At 43.9% G+C, this 13,851-nt stretch overlaps 1 protein-coding gene across 4 annotated transcripts in view; it reads left to right on the top strand.

Annotated features, from left to right (window-relative positions):
• Positions 1-13,851, top strand: part of LOC105354303 (neural-cadherin) — a 130,895-nt gene that overhangs the window by 107,903 nt on the left and 9,141 nt on the right. For 3 of the 4 annotated variants that reach the window (XM_023956114.2, XM_078949426.1, XM_078949424.1), the window contains 5 exons: positions 1,234-1,357; positions 2,761-2,944; positions 3,159-3,325; positions 9,122-9,386; positions 11,980-12,163. In XM_023956114.2, the coding sequence (XP_023811882.1) occupies positions 1,234-1,357; positions 2,761-2,944; positions 3,159-3,325; positions 9,122-9,386; positions 11,980-12,163 (924 nt within the window). The remainder of the gene's footprint in view (positions 1-1,233; positions 1,358-2,760; positions 2,945-3,158; positions 3,326-9,121; positions 9,387-11,979; positions 12,164-13,851) is intronic. The other variant, XM_078949425.1, reaches the window with a different exon arrangement.

The raw sequence follows: 13,851 nt of genomic DNA, 5'->3' as shown, positions 1-13,851 counted from the left end.
GGTTTCTATTTTTTACTGCAGCAGCAGAGAACTAATTTACCCCGGTTTGTTCTGTTCACTGGCTTTAAACATTTAACGGGCGTGTGGCCCCCGGGGGACAATGACTGCTCCCGAGTCCCCATCAGCCCTTTCTAGAGCTCAGCATCATCAGTCATGGCAGCTGCAGCTTGAAAACAGGAGATTTTATTCTGAATAAGCGCATAGAATAATGTTTTGGTTCACTTGACCTTTCCTCCTTCTGGTCATGACCTCTAAGTTTCAGGGGACTTTATCTTCTATAAGTTATCTGACCACAGTTTCCTAAGGAAAGTGGATTGTTTTCTTCTTTGTCCAGTCTTGGTTTATTTTCATTATCCTGATTCATTATTCTGTTCGTAAACAAACCAAAAAAGCAACATTTGGTTGGAGCTTCACTCTGACTTTTACCTTCAGAGAAGAATTATCGCAGCATGCATCCTGCTTTAAAGAGGAGAAATGACAGAGGTGCCGCTGCAAATCACTTTGTGTTTTGATTGTTGCAGACAAACGTAGTTTACCCATCATGCCTAGTTTGAGGAAATACAAATAAAGTGTCACATTTATTTTCCGAAAGTGGAGAAAGAGATGACACTTTCTGCTGTAACTAAAGCAGGAAGCTGTAAATTTGGGTGTTGTTTACCTACATGTGTGTGTGTGTGCAGGTGTGTGTGTCTGTGCAGGTGTGTGTGTCTGTGCAGGTGTGTGTGTCTGTGCAGGTGTGTGTGTCTGTGCAGGTGTGTGTGTCTGTGCAGGTGTGTGTGTTTACATGTGTCTACAAGCATGTGCAATCAGCATGTATGTACACATGTTGGTGTGTCTGCACACAAGCGTGTGTCTGTCTACATGTGCGTGTCTGCACACACGTGTGTGTATTTATCTGTGGGTCTGCATTGAATAGAATGAAACAGAATAGAAATTATTAAATAACACTTAGAAATGAAAAACGATAATAAATGTAGTCCAGTGTCTATGAGGCGTTGTAGAGTCTAATAGCTGACAGGAAGAAAGATCGTGTGCATGTGTGTGTGTGTGTCTGCACGTGCGCGTGAACAAATGCGTGTTTGTTCTCTACGAGTCTCCGTACACGTCTGTGCGTGTCTCCATGTGTGTGCGCCGTCTGCACAGTGAGTGTTTATCCCGAGTGCTGTGTTCTGAATTGTAACCTGGAGATTTTCCATTGTGTTCGTTCTGAGGCTGTTTTTCTTCTCTTTTCAGGTACCTGAATGGAAGTCACGTGCTGCAGCTCGGAGGAGTCAGCGAGAACATCTCATATGAATACCCACAGCTGCAGTTCAAGCACTTTAATGGATGTATAAGGAACCTGCTTGTGGACAGCAAGGTACGGAGGAGGGTTCATATATTTGTGCACGGCTGGACAAATAGATTGCTATGTTGTTCCATTTCATTTTTCATCATTTCGCCGGCTGGCCTCACAGGTGATGGAGGACGCCTCCTTAATAAGAATGTAAATGTGACCTCAAGGGTTCACAGGGAAGCTGATGAATGCTGATGCTCTTCACCCGTCACTTTTCCTTCTGGTCAGATCCAGTCTCTCTGTGTGTCATTATCAGATGTTTGCAGGGTTGGAAGGCTTTGACGGCTCTGTGCCATTCACCGTTTGTCCCTCCCATGTCTGCAAATGCAAACTAATCTGTACAAAGCAATCTAACGATGAAACATCTGCACCCTTTGGAGGCAAAAACACGTCCTACCTGTTCTGCATTCTCCTCACCGAGGACTCATTTTAGATAGCAACCTGCTCGCCGCGGAGGATCCGTGTCGGCCGTGAAGAGGGAAATCTACACAAGATGAATGGGGGGGTGCGGGTCTAACAGGTGAAAGTTGACTGGGATTGGATTATGCAACAGGATGTGATTATTATGATGGGAAGAGAGCTGTGCAAAAAAACTCTGAAGTTTTCAAAACTGATTTTCTAAAATGAACAGAAGAAATACTAAAAGCTGTTTTTGCTGTATTTTTATTTGTGGCTCAATATTTGTGCTAAATGCGGATTTGTGTCGTTGTTCTTCTGCTGTTGAATTTTTACATTTGGAGATGTTTTCATATTACTAACATGCTAGACCTTTGGGGCTCACATTATTGGTTGAAAACTATAAATCCTTCAACCCATGTTTTTACTGTTTCTCTTTCTTTATTCTAGTATCTTCCACCATTTTCTGTCTCTTAACTCCTGAAAATTTTCAGCTGTTTCAACCATCCAACTATTCAAATGTTCAGCTCTTTCAGCTTTTTGCAGCTATGACTTTTGGTCCTTCAAATCTCTGAACTTTTCCAGATATTCCAGGATTTCCAGGATTTTGTCCTCCATTGAAATAAATGGGGAATCCTTGGTGCATAAGCTCGCTGGTTCAATACCCGGCTCTGGCATTGTCCACAAACTTATCTTTTTTTGTTATTTTGCTGTTTTCACTTTATTTATGGTCAACATTTATAATTTCTTAAAAAAAAATTTTTTGCCAATTATTCCCCTCAAAGTTTCACTTTCATTCATCAATATAGCATCAACTCTGCATGTTCTTCTGAAAATGCAGCTCCTTCTAGTTCACAGATGATTTATCAAAATCTCTAGATTAATTACAATGTCTGCTGTAAACAGTTCCTTGCATCCTAAGATTCCTTTCGGCCGTTTCACTTTAGGTCAGAACTGGAAGGACAGAAGAATCGTCTCTTCTCTGTATTTCCTGGTTTTCATTTCTCCGCCGTTCCCCTGTTTCCATCCAGCTGTATGACCTTGGTTCCCCCGCCGAATCCTACAACACGTCGCCGGGCTGCAGTCTTATTGATGACCACTGCACCAACGTGGGGCAGCTCCCCCCCTGTGGGAAGAGGGGCCGCTGTCACGGGGAGCGGGGCTCCTTCAGCTGCCTTTGTGAAACAGGCTTTTCGGGCTCACGGTGTGATCAAGGTAAACCTCTGGAGCTGCTTTTAAATGAGGCTTTTAGTCAGCTCAGATCTGAAACCCCACCAGGTCAACAAACAGAACCAGAGCCTTGCTGGGGAGGGAAGATAACCCTGCTTTTCATGAGGGGCTTTCTTGCAGCAGTTTGTTTCCTCTGTTGTTTCCTGTTTGACAGCAGGAATATTTCAATAAGCTTTGTGTGTTTTTTTTGATTGACAAGCGGCTGCAGAGTTCTCCTTCGACGGTCGGAGTCACGTTCAGGTCCAGCTCTTCTGGTCTCCCCCTGCAAGGCAGACTTTTGTGCAGATTGGAGTTCGAACGCGCGCCGCCAGCGGCGTCATCCTCAGCCTGATGTCGCAGGAGCAAAGCGAATACATATGTTTAGAGGTGAGTGTTCGCTCCTGCCTCCACCTTGACAGCTGGGATCGTGTTGTTTTTCAGCTTTTAAGTGAAGATTGGGCCTCAGGAATGATTCCTGCAGATGCTTGTCAAGCTGAGCGTGAGTAATATCAGGGTAGGAGACATATGGGTGGATAATGAGGGGGCTGACTGACATATGAATGTTCTTTATTGTATTTTTTTAGACTTTTACTCACAGGAATCTTTCAAAATGTTTCTGATTATTGATTAAAGGACAGTTTGATGGTGACTGCGGTGCTGATTCAAGGTCAAACAGGAAATTCTCACCCAGTGATTTGGGTTTAGAGCAGAAGATCAACTATGAAACGTCCAGGCTGAATCACATGTGAACATGAAAGTAAATGAGTTCAGATCACTTTATTCTGCTAAATGTTTTCTTCACAATCAAGTCCTCTACATAAGATGCTCTGGCGAGGTGGACAAACACATCTGCTGTTACAAGAACTGCAGACGTGTCGGCTGAACTCTACCATCCGGTCCACAACGACCACAAAAACACGAGGTCAAGTGAAGAAGCTGAACCTTTGGTTTCTAATACAGATAAAAAACATGTCTGTAAATCTTTAAAGAGAAAGAATTATGACTCACTTTAAATATTAACCAAGCTCCCTATCACTGAAAGCCAAACTGTGAATGTTGAGATTATTTTACAGTTTCACCCTCTGCAACAGAAGCATTTTTGAAAAATAACACAACTTTAATCTGGTTTAGAACATTTCTGTTTGTGGTGAGCTTGTTCAAATGAAGAAGCTCTTCCCACACCTTCCTGAGCACCTCTCGGTCCTCGTGGGCCCGCATCCTGCTTTCCATTTAAACCTGCTGCTGCTGCTTCTCATTGGTGGGATTCGCCTGGTTCAGAACATCAGCAGCAGAGCAGAGAAAAGGGGGCAGGAGTTTCTCAAAATAAGCAGAATAGTGAAATTGAACACTTTGGGTTTAGTCTCTCAGGTGGTAAAAACATAACATAAGAATAAAAAAGGATCATTTCACAACTGACTGTCCCAAGCGCCAAGTAAAGACCAAAAAAAAAAAACGTTTAACTCAGATTTGTTGATTACAGTTTTTCATAATCCACTTTATTTCAACCACAACAAATCAAGATAATCGAATTCAGTCCAGATAATTCCAATAAATCCAGATTAATCTAAATGTTTGCTAATCGCCTACATAGGTAACCAACAGATTACATTGAAGAGCTTTCTCTGTAATCCTGCAATGGATAACAGTGAAGAGGAACATGATAAATGTAAGATGATGAGGTTTCCTCACCGTCTGCTGTGACCCGTTAGAGTCTCAGAGGACGAGAAGAAGACACGGAAACAGCGGAACATCTGTCGTAAGTTCATGAGTGCAGCAAGAAAAGAAATGTTTATGGTTAGCATGAGCCAACAGAGGAATGCGTACGTTACTCTCAAACGTCTTGCGGGGCACGCAGGTCGTAGTGAACACTTACATGGGGGGAGGTAGGTGCGTGTGTTAGTGCTGTTCACGTGACACGTGCACGCTCCTTGCTGCATCATGACTGATAGAAATGAGGAAAGGAGGAGTCACACGACTGAAACACAATCAGTGAATACATCAAACCGCCAATGTCGAAACGAAAATGATGTACTTCACAATACACTTACCACACGTATGACAATGGTACGTCCCATTTTCATGATGTGTCGCACATACTAAGACCCTTTTGTGCTTTTTCCACGTATGACATTCCGGTCTTTCGTGATACGTGTATAATACACATAATTTAGTGTTTCTTACATTCGTCGTTCATTGATGTGCACAGATGACCGTGGAAGTTTTCAGCCAACGGGTCTTTACGTGAATTCGGTTTTTAGCTGTTCAGAATTTTTGGTTGGCTGAGAATTACGCAGTTTATGCGTATTTTATGTAGTTTAAACACAATTATTACGTAAATCTTAAGCAGTTGTGTGTTGCTTTAGCGAGGTTCATACGCTAACTTGTGGTGGACGCAGCATGACATAGATCCACGAATCGCTAGTGAATTTCATCTACACAGCGCAATAATCACACACGGTTCATGTTCTACGTCAATCTATGTGTTTTTGCGTGGTTTATTCGTAATATAGCTAGGATAATTTCCCGTAAAGACCACAACCTTTCTCACATTTTCCACATATATTCACGTATGACCAATTTTCATCCATGTAATATGGACAAAATCTACATGGAGGCTGTGAGACACGGCCTTAAGGTGGCCATACGAGCCTCCAGGTAACTAACTGCAAGACACACCTCCGCTCCCTTTAAGATGCAGCCGCCCCTCTCCACGACCCTCTAACCCAAAAACCTGCAGAACTTGTATGGGTCACCCCCCGCCTTAGTCTTTCCTTAAGACTAAGGCTTAAGGAAAAATACTCAGAGTATACTCAGAGTATCCTAATTGATTGCAACTATCTGTTACTGGAGGATGTGGGAGATGTGCACACCTTCAACCAAAACACAAGTCATGCTGCACAACTGTCTCAAGCAAAGAGTCAAGTCTGTTTCCTGCTCCCAAACCACTAACAGCATGTCTCCTCAGTCTGACACACTCCTGAGAGTTTTTCCAAGGCGCGTCGGCCTGTCAACCCGTTTTCTCTCCTCCACTGACAGCCCTGGTGGGAAGAGCTTCTGAATGTAAATGTCGGCGGAAGGACTGTCACTCACAGGTCACCTGCTGCCTCTGCTCTGGTGGATCCCCACATCTCTGGTCCTTGAAACGATCTCGCCTCTGTGCCGCTTCCTGTTATTTTGTCACACAGCATTGTTTAATGTGTCGGCTCTTGTTCGTCCGTTTTTTGTTCCGTTGCTGCAGTGGCAGAGGAAGGAGAAGGCTGTGAAGCCTCTCTCTGAGGGACTGAACTGGTGAGCTGTATAAAGCTTCTGATGTCTGTCTGCAGTTAGCACACTGAAACATCTCGGCCTTGTTGTTCCAAAGCTCACAGGAAGGCTGCAGCACATACCCTCTGAGTTTTCTGACAACAAGCTCTAATTTAAGGGGCTGCTTTTCTGCCTCCCTTCCGCTGTAGACTTCCTGCTGCATATATAACATCACTTTCACGTTGAGGTTACCAAAGGCTGGCATGGTGTAAACAACAAGAGTGCAGTTTCTCTGTGGAGAAGCGCCGTTCACTCCATGAGGACGGTTTTCTATGGGAGCGGCTGTGGTGCAGCGGTACGGCGGTCGACCCATGATCTAAGATTGCAGGTTCAATTACCGCCTTGCACGCCCATGTGTGGAAGTGTCCTTGGGCAAGACACTCTGGTGGGAGGTTGGCGCCAGTGTTCGGCAGCGGAGCCGCCACCAGTGTGTGAACATGTCTGTGACTGTGAAGCGCTTTGGGCCTTGTAGGTAGAAAAGCGCTATATAAATATACACCATTTACCGTTTACCATGCAGTGGACTTAAAGACCTCTAAAGAGAGCAGGGTGAGTCAATACGGAGAGCCAAGTCAGCTTTTACTTTGTTCTAGTGTCTGTGAGTGGATGTCTGTCCAGCGGAGGAGGCATATTCAGGATGCTCAGCGATCGTTAATGCGGCACAGGCTGAATGTGAATTATCTAGCACCACTGTTTCCAATTAAGCTCGGACATGAACAAGCTGCAGTTATGGAAGCCTGGCTGTGCTTCGGTCTATTGTGTTCGCTCATCCTTAACCACTGTAGATAATTGTTGTTTCATGTACTGCTTCATTTTGGGATGACTCCACCTCATGGGTAGGGGGGTATTATTTGACCAAAGAAAAGCTAAATTCCTTTTTTTCTCCCCGGGACTTTCCTGTGGCTCCTTCCTTCACGGTTTGTCTGACTACACTGTTTAACTTCCACAGCTCCTTCCTCCCCCGTGACTCCGCCCCTTCACCTCGGGGAGTTACCTGCTCTTTTAGGTGATGTCACACAGCCACTACGTACATTTTGTACATTTTCCAGTCAGACAACTCTTGCAGAAAGAAATATTTTTATTTCATGTCTATGAAGACTCTCATTCATCCAGGTTGGTTCCATTGTAGTAGGTTTAGGGGATGTCATCTGGACTTGGTTTTTAAAGTTAGAAGACGTTTCGCCTCTTATCCTTTGTCAATTTGTCAATTCTGAATTTGCTGGTCTAAGAGCTGGTAAATATGTGCGTTCATGGGGGAGGAGTCAGACCTGAAACTGGAGGTATTGTCCACTTAGCCTACATGCTTTCGGGTCGTTAATAGTCCTTTGTCCTCAGCTGGGGGTTTGGGAGCCAGTGACTCACTCTCCAAATTGGTCCTCTCTTTCAGCGGTTAACGACTCAGGTGGAACTGGTTTGGTTTGTTTAGGTTTCAAGACACTGCCGTAGATGGATGGAAGAATAAACCTGAGACCTCCATTCTTATTAAGAGAAGGTTTATCCTTCTTGACAAAGATGGCTTCTTTCACTCCTCGCTCAAACCATCCTTTCTCTCTGGCTAGAATTCGGACTTCACTGTCCTGGAAAGAGTGGTTTGTGGCCTTCAGGTGGAGATGTACTGCAGACTCAGGTCCACTTGGGTTGGTTCTGCGATGTTGGTAAAGCCGCTTGTGTTGTCTACACAAGCGGCTTTACCAACATTGCAGACATCGCTACTACAATTTTTATTTCACATAATTAATTTTCACATTCTTTAAGTTGGGATTCACATCTTTTTCGTTTTGGCATAAGGCTCCGTTCAATTCCATGAGATAATTTTCCATAAAACTTTCGGGTAACAAAAACCCCCTAACGGAGCCCCCAGGTGGAAGCCGGGGCGGAGGGAGGGGCTAAGACTGAGCGCTGAAGGTAAGAGAGAGAATGAACAACTGCGCACCTGGGCTTAAATAGGACGCTGAGCAGGTGAGTTAATTGACTGAACCGCCCTAGGGGAGTAACCTGTAAAAACACTGCCGAGTGTGCCTGCCTGAAATGCGACGGGTCGCTTATTGCACATTATGAAAATTGGTCATGCATGAGTATATATGGAAAAAGTGAGAAAAGTTGTGGTCTTTACATTTTCACAAATGTATCAGGAATGAAAAACGTTAAAACCATAGAAGTATGAACAAACCACGCAAGGAACACGTACATCACAACATGTGTGATTATTGCGCTGTTCAGATGCAAGTCATTAGTGATTCGTGCATCAATTACATAATTTGAACGTGTTATGTGCGCCGTATACGTGATATAAAAGTTACACATCGTTGGTTCTGTTTGACATACGTGGAACGGTCGTAGAAAGACACAAATTTGCATATGCATCTAGAAAATCTCACACACAATTGCACAAGATTTACGTAATAATAGCATATAAACTATGTAAAAGATGGGCAAACTGCTAACCAAAAATTCTGACCAACTCCAAACCGAAGTCACGTGAAGGCCCATCGGCCGAAACCCTCGACGGACATCTGCACACCGACAAACGCAAGAAACACTCATGAATTACATCCATCACGGATGTATCACTAGACTGGATATTCATATGTGGAAAATGCATCAAATGTACGTAGTGTCTGTGTGACACGGCCTTTAGTTGCTATGGTCAATAATAAAAAATTCCCTTTGCTCAGCCTGCCGGGGTTTGAGTCGCCTCTTTTCTTTACTCAAAAAGAAGCTGAAGCCTCAGACAAAATCCAACATCTTGTTTTACAGCAGTTCAGCGCAGTCGGAGACCCGATCCCTGGAGCTCCAGCAGAGCTGCTACCAAAAATGTTCATAATTCCTCCTTTTGAAAGTGAGAGTGCTCCATCAGTGAAGCTCCGCTGTCTGCGGCAGGTTGTTCGGGGCCTGCTGGCTGTTTTCTACAACCTCGGCGACGGAGACCACAACATGACGCTGCCCCACCTTCGCCTGAACGATGGGGAGTGGCACCAGGTGGAGCTGGACCGCTTTGGGCGGGAGTTCACGCTCAGGTTGGACGGAGGCGGGGGGCAGCAAGAGATCACGGCCTCGCCTGGACAAAGTCAGGAGATCCTGATTGACCACACCATGGTGATGCTGGGAAACTCCTTTCCCTCGGGACACAACCGCAGCTTTGTCGGTAGGTGGGGATCCAACCATCTTAAAGATTGTATGAAAGAAGCGTTTGTGTCTATGCCCTTTGAGTGGGGGGGGGGGGGGGGGTGGTGGGGGGGGGGGGGGGTCAGAGGAACAAACTGGAAAAGATCTTTGCAGGAAATGCATCATATTTTCACACCACATTTTAGATAGATTAGCATTTCGATGTCCTGCCACTGACTGTATCACAGAACTGGACTGAGGGACATCCTCCATAAAAAAGGTTTATTCCGGATCCAACCAAATAAAGTCAATTCAGTGGCCATGTTTTGGCGATACGGATGCCGCCATGTTGGAGCCTGATGTCGACTGAAAGCAGTGATTGCTCTGAGGCAGTGTTTCTATGGCAACCCCTCTAACCAATCAGGGGGCTCCACACCCCTTCCACTTGAGTGTGAGCTACACAAATTCTGTCGGACGCCTCGGACGCTGGACGTGGGGGGCAGCAGTTTTAGATATATTTAAAAACGAGGGTTCTCAAAAACATGTTAGTAAAAGTTATCAGAGCCAGATTGGTTCTTCTTACCAATGTAGAATGACTGAGTGACAGCTGCTTCTTTCTCTATAGAAGTCTGTGGGATTTGGCTTCTTGGAACACTTCCTGTTTGGAACACCTTACATTTCTTTAGCCCTTTTAGAGGGCTAAGATGGGAAAGAAGTCCAGGAAGTGGGTCAGTTAGGCCTTCAGGAAGTGCTTTTGATTTTTCTACCCTGAAGCAAATGAATCTCCAATTCCTCACAGGTTGGTTCATTTCTGATGAGTGAAGAGTTTATTTCAATATTATCCATAAAGAAAAATACAAAGTAAAGCGTACATGTTTCTATTCAAGGCTCAAATGTACAAAAATCAGAAAATAGCTACAATTAAACTGGAAATTAGTCTTCTATAAAAGATGTCATAAATATCAATGATTTAAATTTTGGATCATAATCTATTTGTTTTTATGTGTGACGTTTTCATAATTCATAATCGTTGTAATAAAACTTCTGACACTGAAATAAAAGTAATTTATTAATGACTATTTTGTGCCATTCTAATTCTGCTTCTGACACAGAATTACAAACACGATTACGTTTATGATTCTTCTGATAATGTTTACTGATTTAAAGATGAACGATATCTGACCTCTCTTCTAATTTTCCTCAAGGATGCTTGATTGTTGATGAAAGTTATTGGATATTTGTTTTATCTTCATATAGATATAAAACTGCCTTGAGGAATCAGAAAAGAAGTAAACTAAAACCCAACGCAAATATGAACCATCTGTAATAAACATTTTAAATGAAAAAAAAGTATATTTTAAGAAATCAATTACTTAATTCAGTTATTATCAGTAAAATATTAGACAAAAATATCAGCTTCATGTCAAATTAGATCTTTCACCAAACCCGAAAACGTCACAGTTTTGTTTTCTCAGTTTCCTCATTTCTCCTTTGCTTCAGAACCACGAGGAAACTTTTTTTTCTGCATAGTCTGATTCAAAGGTGTCACTCAGAATGTTTTCCAGATCACACACATAAACTGTATGTGTTCATTTTTGGGGGGATTATGAAAGAAACGTTTGAGCTTCACCAAACAGCTTCAACAGTTTCCACTAAAGTTCAGCCGCTCCCTCCGATCTCCATGTTTGAACTGGGATTAGAAAAGTTGGAGTTTTCTGTTTGAACGCCTCTCTGAGGACTGAAGCGCGCCAACGATGGCTTTTCTCTAAAAAGTAGATCCTGTTTGCATGAGCGTCACCTTTTTGCCCCGGGCTTCTCATGGTTTTATCAGTTAGTTCCAGTGGCTTTTGCCCTTGGGGTACCTCAGGTGCATCCGTCCTCTCATCTACGTTTTGACAGCATCTATTCCCCCGCCTTTGTGAAGAAAACTCCTGAGCTTCATACGTGACGGACACACGCCGCTCAGCGCGTCCACTGCGGTCAAAACGGCGCCTTTTCAAGTCCAACGCATCAGTCCTGCACGGGCGCCATAAATCTAGTGTCCTTAACAAATCCAAACCCTCCGTTTTCTTTGAAATAATTGAGAGTTTTATCGCCTCCTTGCTTTGAAATTTCAGAGCAAACTGGTGGAAGAGTTTAAAGGAAATAAAGGCTGAAAAATTTTGCATTTATGCTGCATGATAAGAAAAACGGGTGGGTGGATCAAGTGTTGGACGGGCACAGAAAGCAAACGGAGGCTGATAAATTAATGAATAGGCCGTGTTTACTCAGAGGAGTGCAGATCACAGTTGGACATGTGGCGGATTCGCTGATCAGCCTCACCCATCGACCATCTTTCCATCTGCTTTGAAGGAGTTCCATGCTGCAAATCACTGACACTGATATGTATTCACATGATGCCTTAGCACTGCTGAAACTAACCAGCAGAAATAATATCCAGAAAAAAGGGAAACTCCTGCATGACAGCTGCGCCTGAGGCTGTTTGCGTGTTCGTTCGCGTCAGACCACAGGTTTGTCGGCACGTTTACGTCTGAGTTATGACCCCGCTTTTGTGTGAACACACGTCTGTGAAAGAGTTTGCCTCAGGACTAGTGTCTCCTCCTCCTCCTCTTTCTCTCCTCCTCCTCCTCCAGGCTGCCTGCGAGACGTGAGGCTGAACGGCCACCCCCTCCCTCTGGAGAAGGAGAAGCCGTCAAAGGGACTTCAGGTGGTTTCCTCGCAGGGCGTCTCCGTGGGCTGCTCCTCCGATGCCTGTCGGAAGCAGCACTGCGCCCCCCCCCTGGTCTGCGTGGATCTGTGGAGACACCAGGAGTGCAGGTGCAGCAAACAGACAGAACACACAAGCAAACACCTAAAGACGGGACGCGGTGCACCGACACGCTCCGCACATATTTGCAGAAACGCCTCCATGGAACAATGCAGGCGTTTTTAACAAAGCCATCCAGATCATGCAAACATGGAAAAAGGACAACAAGAAAAGAGTGGGGCTCTGAAAACCTCCAATCAACGTTTACCAACCGTCAGTCATTTAAGAGCTGTGAAGGAAATTCAATCAAACCCACACAGTGAGAGTATGAAGATCAACGGCAAAGACAGACGCGTATCCACAAAAGGCTGTGAGTGAAGTCTCTGCAGACTGATAGAAAGGGAATCATTAGGGCTGGTTGGCCTCAGTCTGAGCCTGAAAACACGCCACACTTGAATTTGGCCACATTGTTGGCAGCTCAGCCTTGGCCGCCCCGGAAAGTGAATCCTGGACCTTAGCCTCCTCTTCTAGTCTGGCTTTCTGTTGGTGCCATCAGGGGGACACGGTCCAAGCAGGTTCTAACGCAGCGAGTCAAGGATGGCACGTGTGGAGTGGGTCACGTCTGCTCGAGAGCTCCCCACCCGTGCCAGGAAATGCCAAGAGGTGCAGAGAAATGTCCAGATTCTACCACAAACACGCTAAGTAATTCAGTCAAAATGACATAGGATGTGTTTAATTATCTGTTCTGACAGAGTTTGTTTTTTTAATTTAGAAGAAACAGACGACAAAAAAAGGAAAGAACCATGTTTGTTTTCAACTGTTTCTTCTCTTAGCCCTTATTTAAAATGGGAGGGTGGGGCGAGGGGGGGGGGGGGGGTACACAACCTTTTTACTAAATTATGAAGACACAGAAATGGGCCGTTTAAAAGAAAAAATCAACCACTGATCCTTGAAACTGGATCATCAGAAAAGGTTCTTTTTGGCTTCAAACTCCGATCATCTATTGATCTATTGTCAAAGCAATTACCATTATGCTGTTTACATTCTCCCTCTAGCTTACAGCCCCTCACACCCCCCATCTAACCGTGTAACAAAAACAGCAGCGACATCAGATCCATCCATCCGTCCGGTTCTGATCCAGATTCCAGTTCAGACCAGGAAAACAAAGACGTTCATGGATCTGTTGGTCTGCAGGAGGACGATCAGAGAGGGGCGGAGCAAGAAGGTTGTGGCTCCGCCCAGTGTATTTTCTACGTCACAAATACGATCTTTTTCAAATGGTAGTTTTTCATCTGCTCCTGATTCACAGCGAGTGGAATAAAGAAACGCTCAGAAATTTCATTTTAATCTTAATTTTCTTTCTAAACGTTCTCCATTGTCAGAAAAATGCCACAAGATCACGTTAGAAACACGTTTTCACCGGAGTGAGTCTTTAAACTTCCTCCTGTTTTCATAAAATTGATGGACTTATTAGTTTATTTACAGTAATGTTGTATTGGAGGGACATTTTAGTTTCTTAAAAATTAAAATCAACCAAAATGTTCATTTTTATATATAGTTTTAAATAAAGGCAGATTTTTATTTATTTACAGTTATAGTTAAAGCAGATATCTGCAGATAAACCATAAGAAATGACTAAAATCAGCTGGTTTTGATAGTTATGAATCAAATTAAATTAAAATGATTTTTTTCCCTCTGGCACCTAATTTAACTTGAAAACACAATAAAGTTATGAATTGTTCCTTTTTCAGCTTATATG

This window comes from Oryzias latipes, chromosome 6 (assembly GCF_053564925.1).
Source record: "Oryzias latipes strain Hd-rR chromosome 6, Olatipes_Hd-rR_3.1".
Lineage (NCBI taxonomy): Eukaryota > Metazoa > Chordata > Actinopteri > Beloniformes > Adrianichthyidae > Oryzias > Oryzias latipes.
The sequence above is the reverse complement of the archived record's forward strand: the minus strand, read 5'-3'. Positions and strand labels throughout refer to the sequence as shown.